The sequence below is a fragment of the Gorilla gorilla genome, chromosome 2 (genome assembly GCF_029281585.2).
Source record: "Gorilla gorilla gorilla isolate KB3781 chromosome 2, NHGRI_mGorGor1-v2.1_pri, whole genome shotgun sequence".
Taxonomy (NCBI): domain Eukaryota; kingdom Metazoa; phylum Chordata; class Mammalia; order Primates; family Hominidae; genus Gorilla; species Gorilla gorilla.
In genome coordinates this window covers 91,554,318-91,570,156 of record NC_086017.1, presented here as the reverse complement: position 1 = coordinate 91,570,156, position 15,839 = coordinate 91,554,318, and the positions used below count along the sequence as shown (strand labels likewise).

General features: G+C 37.6%; 1 protein-coding gene across 1 annotated transcript in view; it reads left to right on the top strand.

The window, feature by feature from the left end:
- GBE1 (1,4-alpha-glucan branching enzyme 1) overlaps positions 1-15,839 on the top strand; it is a 274,004-nt gene that overhangs the window by 222,569 nt on the left and 35,596 nt on the right. The window contains exons 13-14 of the mRNA XM_055383606.2: positions 3,720-3,904; positions 5,487-5,619. Of these exons, the coding sequence (XP_055239581.1) occupies positions 3,720-3,904; positions 5,487-5,619 (318 nt within the window). The remainder of the gene's footprint in view (positions 1-3,719; positions 3,905-5,486; positions 5,620-15,839) is intronic.

Sequence of the window (15,839 nt, the reverse complement as noted above, 5' to 3'; positions counted from 1 at the left end):
GATTCCTAACATAGTAATCTGATTTACCCAATCAGTCTGGGTGTCTTGTAACAACATTATTTTCATTTTCAATTCTGTCTTTTAAGATCTAAAACAGTAGATGATTCAAAGCACATTAATACTTGGCTTTGGGATATATGTTTGCATTATTAAAATATGAATAAATGCATCTGTGCAGAACTTCAGCACTTTAAAGAAAGGAATAAGGCCATTCCATGAAAACCTGTATGAACAAGAGCCAAATAGCTAGCAACCCTTTGGATTCATCCTTGTTACCTGTATGGGCAGCTGGTTCTCTCCTCAGAATGATGATTTTACAGATGAGGAAACCAAGCACTAGAGAGATTAAATTGCCTATATTCACATCACTCATAAGTGGCATAGCTGTGATTTAAACCCAAGTCTTGCTAACTTGGAAATCTGTATCCATGGGCATCATGTTGTCTAACTGACTACTTTCAAAATATTATGGAGAAGTTGATAAACTGTAGATTCCAGCCTAGTAATCACTCCAGAAGTAATGTATCCATATCATTGAGGGTAGGGGTGAACATTTTTAACAGCCTTCCTTGGTGATTCTGGAATGTAATATAGATTGAAAAGCATAGCTTTACACCATCTTATTTCTGCATCAGAGGGGAGATCATGTAGCAAGTTCTTATTTATGATTTTATTTTTCGGTAGCATTTAATGCTACTGACCACCATCCTTGGGACTCTTCTTAGCCTTCTACGTTTTCTTCTAATGTCCCCTTTACCCTGCTAACCATTGCTCTCAGTCTTCCCTAACATGGCTTCTTTCTGCCTTCAGTTCTTTGGTATGCAGGCCATGACGTTTTTTCTTTGGTGGCTCTCATTATCTTTGCTTATTGAGGCTTTATAAATTACTCTTTCTCCCCACCTACAATTCTCTCTCGAGTTTCAGTACCTTATTTTATCATTCTTCTAAATCTACAGATGCTGATGTATCCTTCGTGTCTTAAATTTAGCAGGCCTAAAATTGAACTCATTATCTTCTTACCCCAAGCTTTCTGTCACGGTTTTCCTCTAGTATAGTTAACACTGTCACTACTCAGCCTCCTGAACTCAAAACTTCAAAATTGCATTCCGACTTTCCTTTTCCTCACTGTCTCCATTCAGTCAGTCTGTCATCAAATCTTGTTATTTCCATCTCAGAAATGCCATTTGAATCGATCATTCTTTTCTCTGTTTCCACAGAATCTCATCGTCTGTTATACATTGGATTCCATGCCAGTTTTCCTACCATTCAACTTTCCCTGATATCCAGTCTTTTTTCCACATGGTACCAGAGATATTTTAATAATAAACACATTTGGCATTCTCATTTCCCTACTTTAAAATAGCCTTTGATTCCCTAATGCCTGCAATATAAGGTACAAAATGTATACGGTTCATCCTAATGATCCTGCTTTATCTCCTTACCACAAGTCTTATTTTGTGGCTAAACTGAACTTTTTACTACATCTCACTTTCTCACTCTGATGCATTTGTGCATCTGATACATACCTGGAATCTCTGTCCAGGTATGAGAAGCTGGTCATTCTTGGCCCTGTATTTCCATAGAATTTACTTGTGCACAACATGCTATGGTAGTAATTAAGAGTCAGGAGGCTGAAACCAGACTAACTGGGTTCACAGGCCCAACTCCTTAATTACTGTGTAACATCTTTGTGCCTCAGTTTCCTTATCTGTAAAATTGAAATAATGATATTACCTACCTTAGACAATTGTGGAAGATAGGGTTAATTCATGTGCAATGCCTACAATCGTGCCTGGCACATAATGAACAGAAATTAAGCATGTGCTACTGCTTCTACTGTCATCGTGATGACAATGATGTGACAGTCTCCATGGAAGAGGGCTAAAGGAATTGTTTATTAATACTGGGATCAACCCAGAGATCCACGGCTGTCCCAGAAGAAAAGCATTTTGCCTATGGGAAGCCTGGATCCAGTTTGTAGGCTAATATACTATCGCTACCTCATGGCATTTCTAGTTTCTCGTAAATCATCCACTAGTTAAAATCCCGCTAGTCCTTGGATTGGTATATGGACATATATTTGTTCCCAGACTGGAAGTCCCTTCATTATCAGCAAAGATTGCTCCAAATGCAATTCTGCAGGTACATTATTTTGCTAGTTTCATGGTTGAAGGAGTAAGCTGTGCCATGGGTATACCTTGGGCTGATGTGAATCAGATTTTAGACTTAGACAGGACCTTTAAATATAGCAGAGGGACATTCCTTGTGTCAATTTAAAGCATCCTAATATAGCCTCATAAAGTCGGCTCTCTGCTATGACACACTGGACAACATCATAAGAAATATTGTCATTTAGACTGAAATTTGAATTGAGCAAAATGTTTGTAGACACTTATTAATTTTTAAGAAACTGCTATACACCTATTTATTTTGGATGATATTTTTATTTGGATGAATGTGGTCCTGAAAAGTTAAATGTAAGTTGCAGAATTTCTTAGCATAAAGTTCACTATTTAAAGCACCTCTGCAGTAAATTATTTTGAATTACATCCTAGCTGATTAGTTTTTATTTATTATAATATTAATATGCTGTGTATTTGAAGTAGGACACATTTGTATTGGCTATGATACTTTCTAACTCATTGGAGAAATTTATAAAATTAATTAGAAATTTGCAGCATTAATTAGAAATTTGTAGCACTAATTAGAACATCACAGCAATAATTAATTGTAGCACACGAAAGAAAAGTTTGGAAAGTAGCATTTAATTTTTAGGGAAAGAAAAGAAGGCTTAAAGTAGAAATTGAACTTAAGGGTAACAATAAGAACCAATCGGTTAGATGACTTATATCTAAAATTGATTCTCAAAATGGAAACTATGTATTTGTTACTGTTTTATTTTATTTTTAAGTTTATTGGGTTTCTGGTTCTGATCATTATAGTGAGAGATAATATTATATAGATCCCCAGCCAGGGGTCTCAGCTAAACACACAGAAGAATAAGCATAAGCATGCAGGCACACTTGAAATGAAAGGTACACACTCTAGTAGTAAAAAATAGATCTGAAAAAGAAATACGGAAAATCCATAGTAAAAGTAATGACCTGAGTTTCCTTAGCACCTGAAGTTTACAAGATATTTGCGTAATGTGATGTGGTAGGAAAAACTGGATTTTAATGAGAGGAACTCAATTTTAATGGTTGCTTTCCCACTTTGTGAAGTTGGGCAAGTCTCTTAACTGGCCAGAGCTTTGGATTTCTCATCTGTGAAATGACTATAATAGAGAATTCCTTTGAGGATCAAAAAATAACCTACATACAAAGCCTTTGGAAATTGTCAAGAATTGTACAGATTTCAGAGATTATAGAAATAGATATTTCAGAAATTACTCTGAGATCGCAGAGATTATTTCAGAAATGAAATAAGTATGACATTGATAATTGTCTTCAGTTTCTGCTTGAGGAAACCAAGATGTGCAACAAGTAATGAGCAGCCAAACTGAAGCTGGACCCTGGGCTTCTGAGTCCAAATGTGGTACTTCCTGTGCTAGACCGTGCTATTTTTGAGCTACACCTGTACATCATTTACAGGACACAGGTCTAGTAAATGATAGCCTAAACTAAATTTTAAAAACATTAAAAACATATAATTATTGGTTTATTATTAGTAAGAAATTCTAATATTAACAGGGTGATATTTGCATTTGTTTTGTAATGCAGGTAATGAATTTGGGCATCCTGAATGGTTAGACTTCCCAAGAAAAGGAAATAATGAGAGTTACCATTATGCCAGGCGGCAGTTTCATTTAACTGACGATGACCTTCTTCGCTACAAGTTCCTAAATAATTTTGACAGGGATATGAATAGATTGGAAGAAAGATATGGTTGGCTTGCAGCTCCACAGGTAAGCTCTTCACTCTGAATGCTGTGTTTTATTCACCAATGAGGTACATGCCTAGAATGGCAACCAATTTAAATCTCTATGCAGATCTTTTAAACAGCACTTTATTATTCAGTGTCTAGTGTCCTGTACCATACTTCAGGTTGTCAAAACATGTCACTGAAGTCTCTCCAATTGATAATGAAAATCTTAAACATAATGCCCTGCTTAGTTTCCTTGTTTGTTTGTTACTGTTTAAATTTAGTAATTTGTATTTTTATTGGTTAAAATAAACAATAAAAGCTCTGCAGGGAACCCATTTTGGAAATTGCTGTGGAAACATCTTAATTGTTTGGAACACTTTTTTATGTAAATAATTATGCTGTCATAAAGAAACTACTTTGACAACATGTAAATTTCTTTATTCATTTTTTTTCTCTTCTTTAGTGGCCTCTAACTTGTCATTTCAATAGATGCCATTATACCTGCATGCTGTTTTGTATTTTTCATGAGCCTGTCTGTCCTCTGGAATTAATGTCTCGGTTTTCAACAAATTTTAGAAAATGTAATTAACAAGTGAAAATTTTATACAGGCTTCTTTTTTCCTGGCAAAAATTAACATATAATATGTCTTTGTTATAATCCATTTACTTTATACTGGGGCTGTTTGAAATTACTGTTGATGTGTTTTCACTTTGGTGTCTAGATTCTTTTTTTTTAATGGCTGAACAAAGGTATTTATATATTCAGTAAGATTTGTTCCATGACACGAATGCCCTAATCACGTTTATTAGTAATGCTATTTCCAGAAGAGAGAGCAAAATGATGCTCCTTTTCAATAGGAACAACGTTGAATACCAAAAGGCACCCTGTTTACTCTAGAGCTGTAGTTCACATTTCTAAATTACCAAGAGTGGTGCTGCGGGCATGCATGGCAATAAGTCCTCTCAAAGCTGGGGCTGAGTGAGGGTGGTGTTGAAAAAGCAAAGGCTTTTCACAGCCAACTGTAAATACATGATGATGAAGAAAAGAAGAGAGTTTACAGATGTAATTTATTTTCAGACCTTATCTTTTTGTTAAGAAAAAAAAAGTATTGTAATTGACTTTAGGTTGCCATTGAATCTGACAAAGTTGGGTAAAAATGTAAAATGTTTAAGAGAACTGTAATTTCAGAAACTACATTAAAATAAAAATGTTACATTAAATTTTGAAAAGTAATTTTATGTACCTAACCGCATTAAGCTGGAGACTAAAAGTCTTACAGAAAATTCACTTGTAAGTAGATCTAATATATACAAACGAACACTTTGTAGTATGTATAGGTACCATGGTTTTACTTAAAACCTGAGCCACAACGCTGTTTCTCTGTTTGTGCTATGAGGTTAGCAAGTGGCTGGTGAGCTTTGTATACTCCACTAAACAATTTTTGAGACTGTTCTTGGCTCACAGTTAGGTACAGCAAAATTGTAACATGTTCAAAAAAATATAGTGTTCTGAATACTCATTTTTGGTTTAATAACCAGACTATTAAGAAAGACGAAAAATAATGTACTTGTAGCAGCGTCTAGGTATTATTTAAATGTAACATGTGTGTTAATTCTTGCAGGCCTACGTGAGTGAAAAACATGAAGGCAATAAGATCATTGCTTTTGAAAGAGCAGGTCTTCTTTTCATTTTCAACTTCCATCCAAGCAAGAGCTACGCTGACTACCGAGTTGGAACAGCATTGCCAGGGAAATATCCTTTTTGTTACCAGTGAATATGACTGTCCACATTCACTTCTTTATTACATTATAGACAAAAAAAAAGACTAAGGTTGATCTTGATGACAGAAACATTCATTTTCCTCATTTGAAAAATGAGGAACTTAAAATAGTTGATGGATAAATCTTTGCTCGACTCAGTTATACTGAATTATTCCTAAGCTTCATTTTGGGTTTAAACAGAGGGGTTAGTGCAGACGTGGTTCACATCAAAGGAAAGAACTGTGGATCTTGCTGTCCTGAAAGTTTCAATATGGAGCCCTGCTCTCCAGGTCCCCACATCCACCAACACAGAAGACAATAAATGAAGTCTTCTGAGATAATAGCAGAGGTTCTGGACTTAGGGGACCAGGCTTTAAAAAGTGTAACTGAATATTTCTTAAATAATATTTCTTAAATAATATTTAGAGCAGCAATATGGGAGACGATTGTAGTTTTACTCTATGAAAATATTTTGTAAGTTACCTCTGAGACTTGTTTCTTTTCCTCCACTCAGTGGGAGAGAGCAAACAGTAGTTGTAATGATAGCGTCCTTCCTTTTTCTGTTTCTTCTCCTAAAATTCAAGACACAGCATACCTTTGTAGGCCTGAATTGGTAAGAAGGCAAGGCAGGGGAGGTGTGAGCAGTAGAAATAACCAGGGAGAATGTTTTTGATGTTCTCTATGTATTCATTTACTCCTTTTTTCATGCATTTTACAGATACTTACTGAGTACCTATTTACTGAACACCTTACAGATACTTACTGAGTACCTATTTACTGAACACCTCTGTGACAGCTCTGAGCTGATTACTGTAAATATAGGAATTCTCCTAGCAGATACAGTCACTGCCCTCATTGAGCTTTTAAACTAGTAAAGAAGATAAATATTAGGCATTGTAAGTTTGATAATTATTACAAAGGAAATGTACAGTACATTTTAAAGACATGTTACTAGATCCATGAAAAAAATGACAGATTCAGGACCTAGCAATAAATCAGCACATTTTTTCAAGCAGGCAATAGAAATAATGTGCTTGTCCCCTGAAGCCCTAACAATGATTAGCATCTGCCACCAGAGCAAGGTGCCTGATGCCAACATGAAGTCCTATGTGTCAGGGTGGCTCCAGCTACAATAAAGAAACCCTCCTACTCAGCTGGCTCAAATAATAAGGAAAATGTATTTGTCACATAATAAAAACCCTAACGTCTAGTTTCCCCAGCACTTGTGACAGTATCAAGTTCCCCAGTTCATTCTTTTTGCTTTCAGTTCTCAGGGTGCCAGCAATGTCCAAATGGTGGCACCTGTTACTAATCATTAGATAAGAGCCATGACTCCAAGTGTCACCCACCTTCAGATACAACAAAATGCAAACAGATTTTTTTGTGTATCTCTTCAAGAATGAACTTACTTCTTTAGCAAAATTTCTTTCATATTTTATTGACCAGAGTTGGGTCTCACACCTCCCAGAAAAATTTTCTAGGAAGAAGAATGATATTAACATGAGTGGCTTAATCAGGAATTACCCCTGAGTCTCAGGAAGACATCCCTTGATGAAGTGGACACCCAGACAGAATTTTACTCTGACAGTAAGAAGAAAACAGACAGTGCTTTTTAGTAAGTAGCCTGCAGCATCTGTCACCACCCCAAGCTGCTCAGTGACATTGAGGGCAAAGAGAGATGGTTCCCTACTTTCTTCCCACCCAGCCAATCACTGTTCCACATAACATCAGAACATCTAGGAGAGGAGGCTGTAGTTGTGACTGATAGCACAAACGTGCCCCAGTTAACCCACAGAATGCGCTGTGTTGTCTGTCTCTTTATGCCTACAAATAAATCAGTGTGATGGGTTATCTACACTAAAGAAGTACAGTACTATTCTGGGAAACAAATGTCCTCTTCATTTCCATGAGGAAATCCAAACAAATACTAGACATGTAGCAATTTGTATGTGATCCTTCTCACCTCCAGAGTGCTAAAGTAATGCTCCTAGACTAAACCCTTCTATACTTGGTAGTGTAATATAATCAAACCAAAATACATTTAGAGAATACTGGTATCTACTTTAATCTTTGTTATATCTTTGCAGCGCTGTCCTTGACTCTTAAGTGGAGGGAAAGAGATGTATAAAACCCAAACTGCGATGTAAGTCTTAATGCAATAAATGGAAAAGGAACAAGGAGCCAGAATGTTCCATGGGAGAACAGAGGACAAGAAAAATGAAAAAATAAGTGGCAGGGGAGGAGGGGAGAGATACTGAGATTAAGACAAAGACTTTTAAGCCTAGACTTGGGAAATGGACAAGATTATAGCAGGAACAAATGAAGAAAGCCATTTCAGCTATTAGAAATCATAGACTATTCTTAGATAATGGACAGTACAATGGATTAATTGGAGAATGATGACTATAGAAAGAAGTATTAAGAGATAAAGCTGAAAACATAGATGGAGATCACATAATAGAAGATTTTAATGCCATATTAATTAGTCTTTTTTCTATGATTTTATAGTGAGTTGCTGCAGGTTTTTGACTAGGGAACTACTTGATAAGAATGTAGGCTTTAGTAAAAGTTCTCATGTACCAGTGTGTAAGGGAGCTTTCATGAGGAAAGAGATTGGAAGTACAGATGTTAATTATGAGAAATTGCAGTACACCTAAAAGATAATTAGAGCATGAACTAAAGTAATGTCAATAGAATAGAAAAAGTATACAAAGCCCTTTCTTATAGTGAAGGAACTCAGAATCTGTTTGAACATGGAGTATAGAAGGGAAAATGTAAGGTTTCACTTTGAACAATAGAAAGTATGCTGGTGATATTATTCCTGAGGATAGCAAAGCCAGGAGAGGTAGCCAGTTGCGGGAGTAGAAAATATAAATTTGAGCAAGATGGTTGAATAGAACTCTCCAGCCATTGTCCTCCTTACAGGAACACCAAATTGAACAATTATCCACACAAGAAAGTACGTTCATAAGAACCAAAAATCAGGTCAGCAATCATAGTACCTCATTTTAACATTATTTCAGGCAAAGAGGCACAGAAGAGGGTAAGAAAGACAGTCTTGAATTCCCTATACCAACCCTCCCCCACCCCTTGGCAGCACCACATGGCACATGGAAAAAGAGAATCTGCTTGCTTAGGGGAGGGAAAACACAGTGACTGTGGGACTTTGCATTGGAACTCATTGCTGCCCTGTCACAGCAGAAGGTAACATGGGCAGAATTCAGCCAGCACCCGCAAAGAGAGCCATTAGACCAGCCCTAGGCAGAGGGGTATTTTCTGCTGTCCCAGCATTTGGAACCTGAGTTCCAGCTAGACCCAACACTGCACACTAAAGTACCCTGGGGTTCCAGATAAATTTGAAAGTCTAGACCACAAGGACTGCAGTTCCTGAGCAAGTCCTGGTGTTGTACTGGGCTTAGAGCCAGTGGACATGGGGTACACAATAAAGGAGAGGGAAGAGTAAAGAGGACTTTTTCTTATAACTCGGATACCAGCTCAGCCACAGTAAAATAAAACACCAAGCAGAGATCTGAAGCCCCTATTTCAGGCCCCAGCTCTCAGAAGACATTTCTAGACCCACCCTATGCCTTAAGGGAACTTGCTTCCCTGAAGGGAAGAACTCAGTCCTGGCAGGATTCTTTAATTAATGATGGAGGAACACTTGGACCTTGAGTAAACATCAACAGTAGCCAAGTAGCAGTTGCCACAGGCCTTTGATGAGACCCAGAACCATGTTGGCTTCAGATGTGACCCGGCACATTCCCAGATGTGTTGGCCATGGGAAGAGACTCCTGCCTGAGGAAAGGAGAGGGAAGAGTGAAAAGGTCTTTATCTTGCAACTTGGGGATCAGCTCAGCCACAGTAAAAGAAAACACCAAGCAGACTCCTAAAGCCTCCAGTTTTAGGCCTTAGCTCCTAGCTGGCATTTCTCAACCTTCCCTGAGCCAGAAGAGAACCCACTGCCCTGAAAGGAGAGACCTAGGTCTGGCACGATTCACCAACTGCTGACTAAGGAGCCCTTGGGCTTTGAACAAACATCAGCAGTAACCAGGCAGTGGGTGCCATGGCCTTGAGGGGGTGGTGGCCATGGAGAGAGAGGCTCCTTCTGCTTGAGGAAAGGAAAGAGAAGAGTGAAAGGGACATTGCTTGCAATGGGGGTGCCACCTCAGCCACAGTAAAATATGGCATGAAGTAGGTTTCTAAAGTTCCTAGTGCCAGGCCATAGCGTCAGCATGGCATTCCTAGACCTACCCTGGGCCAGAAGGGAACATACTGCCCTAAAGGGAAGGACCCAGGCCTGGCAAGATGCACCACTTGCTGACTAAAGAACCCTTGGCCTTTGAATAAACATCACTGGTACCCAGGCAATAGTCACCAGAGACTTTGGGTGAGGACTAGTAGTGTCCTGGCTTCAAGTGTGACCCAGCACAGTCCCAGTGGTGTTGGCAATGAACTTGCTTGCATCACCCCTTCCTCCAATTCCAGGCAGCTCAGGATAGAGTGAGAGACGACCTTTGTTTGGGGGAAAGTAAAGGAAGAGAACAAGAGATTCTGCCTGATAATCCAGTGAATTATCTCAGATCTTAACTAAGACCATCAAAGCAGTACCTCTATGAGTCAACAAGAGTGGAGCCCCTTAATACGGGTACCACTGCAATGACCAAAGACTTAGATCACAACACCCAAGTCTTCAAATACTTAGAAAACCTTCCCAAGGACCAATATAAACAAGGCTGACCCATGAAGGCTACAATAAATACCTAATTATTCAATGCCCAGACACTGGCAAATATCCACAAACATCATGACCTTCCAGGAAATCATGACCTCACCAAACAAACTAAATAAATCACCAGTAACCAATCCTGGAGTGACAGAGATATGTGACCTTTGTGACAAAAAAAAAAAAAAAATGAAATAGCAGTTTTGAGGAAGCTTGTGAAATGCAATTTAACAGAGAAGGAATTTAGAATTCTATCAGATAAATTTAACAGAGAGATTGAAATGCTTTTGAAAAAATCAAGCAGAAATTCTGGGGCTGAAAAATTCAGTTGACAAACTGAAGAATCCATCAGAGTTTCTCAAGAGCAGAATTGATCAAGCAGAAGAATTAGTGAGCTTGAAGACAAGGTATGTGAAAATGCATAGAAAAGACAGAAAACAAAAAGGAATGAAGCATGCCTACAGGATCTAGAAAATAGCCTCAAAAAAGCAAATCTAAAAGTGATTGGCCTTAAAGAGGATGGAAAGAGAGAGAGAGAGAGAGAGATTGATTCATTCAGGTAGAAAGTTTATTCAAAGAGATAGTAACGGAGAACTTTCCAAGCCCAGAGAAAGATATCAATACTCAAGGACAAGAAGGTTGTAGAACACAATGCAGATTTTACCCAAATAATACTACCTCAAGACATTTAAAAATCAATTTCCCAAAGGCCAAGGATAAAGAAAGGATCCTAAAAGCAGCAAGAGAAAATAAACAAATAACATACAAAGGAGCTCCAATACATCTAGCAGCATACTTATCAGTGGAAACCTTACAGGCCAGGAGAGAGTGGCATGGCGTACTTAAAGTGCTGTAGGAAAACAAAACTTTTATCCTAGAATGTTATACCCAGCAAAAATATCCTCCAAATATGAAGGAGAAATTAAGACTTTCCCAGACAAACAAAAGCTAAGGGATTTTGTTAACACTAAACCTGACCTACAAGAAATGCTAAAGGGAGTACTTCAGTTTTAAAGAAAAAGATGTTAATAAGCAATAAGAAATCACCTTAAGTCACAAAACTCATAATAATAAGTACACAGACAAATATGGAATATGATAAGGCCTCAATTGTGTTGCATGAACTAACTACAACAACTTTTTAAGACATAGACAAAATTATAATAAGATATAAATACAAACAAAAAGTTAAAATGCTGGCAAGATGAAGTTAAAAGGTAGAGTTTTTATCAGTTTTTCTCTTTGCTTGTTTGTTTTTGCAATCATAGTTAAGTTTTCATCAGTTTAAAATAGTGGATTATATGATGTTACTTGCAAGCCTCATGAGAACCACAAATCAAAAAGCCTACCACAGATAGACAAAAAATAAAAAGCAAGAAATTAAAACATATCACCAATCAATTTCACAACAAGGAAGACAAGAAGGAAGACAACAAGACAACCAGAAAACAAATAACAAAATGGCAGCAATAAGTCCTTATCAGAAATAATATTAAATGTAAATGGACTGAACTCTCCAATCAAAAACATAGAGTACCTTAATGGATAAAAATACAAAACCTAAATATCTGCTGCCTACAATAAACATGCTTCACCTATAAAAGCACTCATAGACTAGCAAATAAAGGGATGAAAAAAGATATTCTATGCAAACAGAAAGCATAAAACAGCAAGAGTAGCTGCATGAATATCAGATAATATAGATTGTGAGACAAAACTTATAAAAAGAGACAAATAAGGTCATTTTATAATGACAAAGGGTCAATTCAACAAGAGAATATAACAACTAGATATGCACCCCACACTGGAGCATCCATATATATAAAGCAAATATTATTAGAGCTAAAGAGAGAGATACACCTCAATACAATAACAGCTGGAGACTTCAATACCCCACTTTCACCTTTGGACAAATCTTTCAGGCAGGAAATCAACAAAGAAACCTGAGATGTAATCTGCACTATAGACCAAATGCACCTGATACATATTTACAGAACATTTCATGCAACGGCTGCAGAAGGCATGTTCTCCTCAGCTCATGGAACATTCTTTTGTTTTGTTTTGTTTTGTTTTGTTTTATGATTATGTCTTTTTTTTGAATTATACTTTAAGTTTAGGGTACATGTGCATAACATGCAGGTTTGTTACATATGTATACATGTGCCATGTTGGTGTGCTTGCACCCATTAACTCGTCATTTAACATTAGGTATATCTCCTAATGCTATCCCTCCCCCCTCCCCCCTCCCCCCATCCCACAACAGGCCCCACTGTGTGATGTTCCCCTTCCTGTGTCCATGTGTTCTCATTGTTCAATTCCCACCTGTGAGTGAGAACATGTGGTGTTTGGTTTTTTGTCCTTATGATAGTTTGCTGAGAACAATGGTTTCCAGCTTCATCCATGACCCTACAAAGGACATGAACTCATCATTTGTTATGGCTGCATAGTATTCCATGGTGCTTATGTGTCACATTTTCTTAATCCAGTCTATCATTGTTGGACATTTGGGTTGGTTCCAAGTCTTTGCTATTGTGAGTAGTGCCGCAATAAACATACGTGTGCATGTGTCTTTATAGCGGCATGATTTATAATCCTTTGAGTATATACCAAGTAATGGGATGGCTGGGTCAAATGGTATTTCTAGTTCTAGATGCCTGAGGAATCGCCACACTGACTTCCACAATGGTTGAACTAGTTTACATTCCCACCAACAGTGTAAAAGTGTTCCTATTTTCTCCACATCCTCTCCAGCACCTGTTGTTTCCTGACTTTTAAATGATCGCCATTCTAATTGGTGTGAGATGGTATCTCATTGTGGTTTTGATTTGCATTTCTCTGATGGCCAGTGATGATGAGCATTTTTTCATGTGTCTTTTGGCTGCATAAATGTCTTCTTTTGAGAAGTGTCTGTTCATATCCTTCGCCCATTTGTTGATGGGGTTGTTTTTTTCTTGTAAATTTGTTTGAGTTCATTGTAGATTCTGGATATTAGCCCTTTGTCGGATGAATAGATTGCAAAAATTTTCTCCCATTCTGTAAGTTGCCTGTTCACTCTGATGGTAGTTTCTTTTGCTGTGCAGAAGCTCTTTAGTTTAATTAGATTCCATTTGTCAATTTTGGCTTCTGTTGCCATTGCTTTTGGTGTTTTAGACATGAAGTCCTTGCCCATGCCTATGTCCTGAATGATATTGCCTAGGTTTTCTTCTATGGTTTTTATGGTTTTAGGTCTAACGTTTAAATCTTTAATCCATCTTGAATTAATTTTAGTATAAGGCGTAAGGAAGGGATCTAGTTTCACCTTTCTACATATGGCTAGCCAGTTTTCCCAGCACCATTTATTAAATAGGGAATCCTTTCCCCATTGCTTGTTTTTGTCAGATTTGTCAAAGATCAGATGGTTGTAGATATGTGGCATTATTTCTGAGGGCTCTGTTCTGTTCCATTGGTCTATATCTCTGTTTTGGTACCAGTACCATGCTGTTTTGCTTACTGTCACCTTGTGGTATAGTTTGAAGTCAGGTAGCGTGATGCCTCCAGCTTTGTTCTTTTGACTTAGGATTGACTTGGCAATGCAGGCTCTTTTTTGGTTTCATATGAACTTTAAAGTAGTTTTTTCCAATTCTGTGAAGAAAGTCATTGGTAGCTTGATGGGGATGGCATTGAGTCTATAAATTACCTTGGGCAGTATGGCCATTTTCATGATATTGATTCTTCCTACCCATGAGCAGGGAATGTTCTTCCATTTGTTTGTATCCCCTTTTATTTCATTGAGCAGTGGTTTGTAGATCTCCTTGAAGACGTCCTTCACATCCCTCGTAAGTTGGATTCCTAGGTATTTGATTCTCTTTGAAGCAATTGTGAATGGGAGTTCACTCATGATTTGGCTCTCTGTTTGTCTGTTATTGTTGTATAAGAATGCTTGTGATTTTTGCACATGATTTTGTATCCTGAGACTTTGCTGAAGTTGCTTATCAGCTGAAGGAGATTTTGGGCTGAGACAATGGGGTTTTCTAGATATACAATCATGTCATCTGCAAACAGGGACAATTTGACTTCCTCTTTTCCTAATTGATTACCCTTTATTTGTTTCTCCTGCCTGATTGCCCTGGCCAGAACTTCCAACACTATGCTGAATAGGAGTGGTGAGAGAGGGCATCCCTGTCTTGTGCCAGTTTTCAAAGGGAATGCTTCTAGTTTTTGCCCATTCAGTATGATATTGGCTGTGGGTTTGTCACAAACAAAGACACAACATACCAGAATCTGTGGGACACATTCAAAGCAGTGTGTAGATGGAAATTTATAGCATTGAATGCCCACAAGATAAAGCAGGAAAGATCTAAAATTGACACCCTAACATCACAATTAAAAGAACTAGAGAAGCAAGAGCAAACACATTCAAAAGCTAGCAGAAGGCAAGAAATAACTAAGATCAGAGCAGAACTGAAGGAAATAGAGACACACAAAACCCTTCAAAAAATCAATGAATCCATGAGCTGGTTTTTTGAAAAGATCAACAAAATTGATAGACCGCTAGGAAGACTAATAAAGAAGAAAAGAGAGAAGAATCAGGTAGATGCAATAAAAAATGATAAAGGGGATATCACCACTGATCCCACAGAAATACAAACTACCATCAGAGAATACTAGAAACACCTATACGCAAATAATCCAGAAAATCTAGAAGAAATGGATAAATTCCTCGACACATACACTCTCCCAAGACTAAACCAGGAAGAAGTTGAATCTCTGAATAGACCAATAACAGGCTCTGAAATTGAGGCAATAATTAATAGCTTACCAACCAAAAAAAGTCCAGGACCAGATGGATTCACAGCCGAATTCTACCAGAGATACAAGGACGAGCTGGTACCATTCCTTCTGAAACTATTCCAATCAATAGAAAAAGAGGGAATCCTCCCTAACTCATTTTGTGAGGCCAGCATCATCCTGATACCAAAGCCTCACAGAGACACAACAAATAAAAGAGAATTTTAGACCAATATCCCTGATGAACATTGATGCAAAAATCCTCAATAAAATACTGGCAAACCGAATCCAGCAGCACATCAAAACGCTTATCCACCACGATCAAGTGGGCTTCATCCCTGGGATGCAAGGCTGGTTCAACATACACAAATCAATAAATGTAATCCAGCATATAAACAGAACCAACGACAAAAACCACATGATTATCTCAATAGATAAAGAAAAGGCCTTTGACAAAATTCAACAGCCCTTCATGCTACAAACTCTCAATAAATTAGGTATTGATGGAACATTCTTAAAAATAGACCATATGTTAGGCCACAAAGGAAATCCTAAAATATTCAAAAAAAATTGAAATAATTTCAAGCACCTTCTCTGACCAAAATGGAATAAAACCATAAATTAATAACAAGAAGAATTTTAGAAACTATACAAACGCATTCAAATAGAACAATATGTTCCTGAATGGCCATATACCAATGACCATACCAATCCAAGGCTAGGT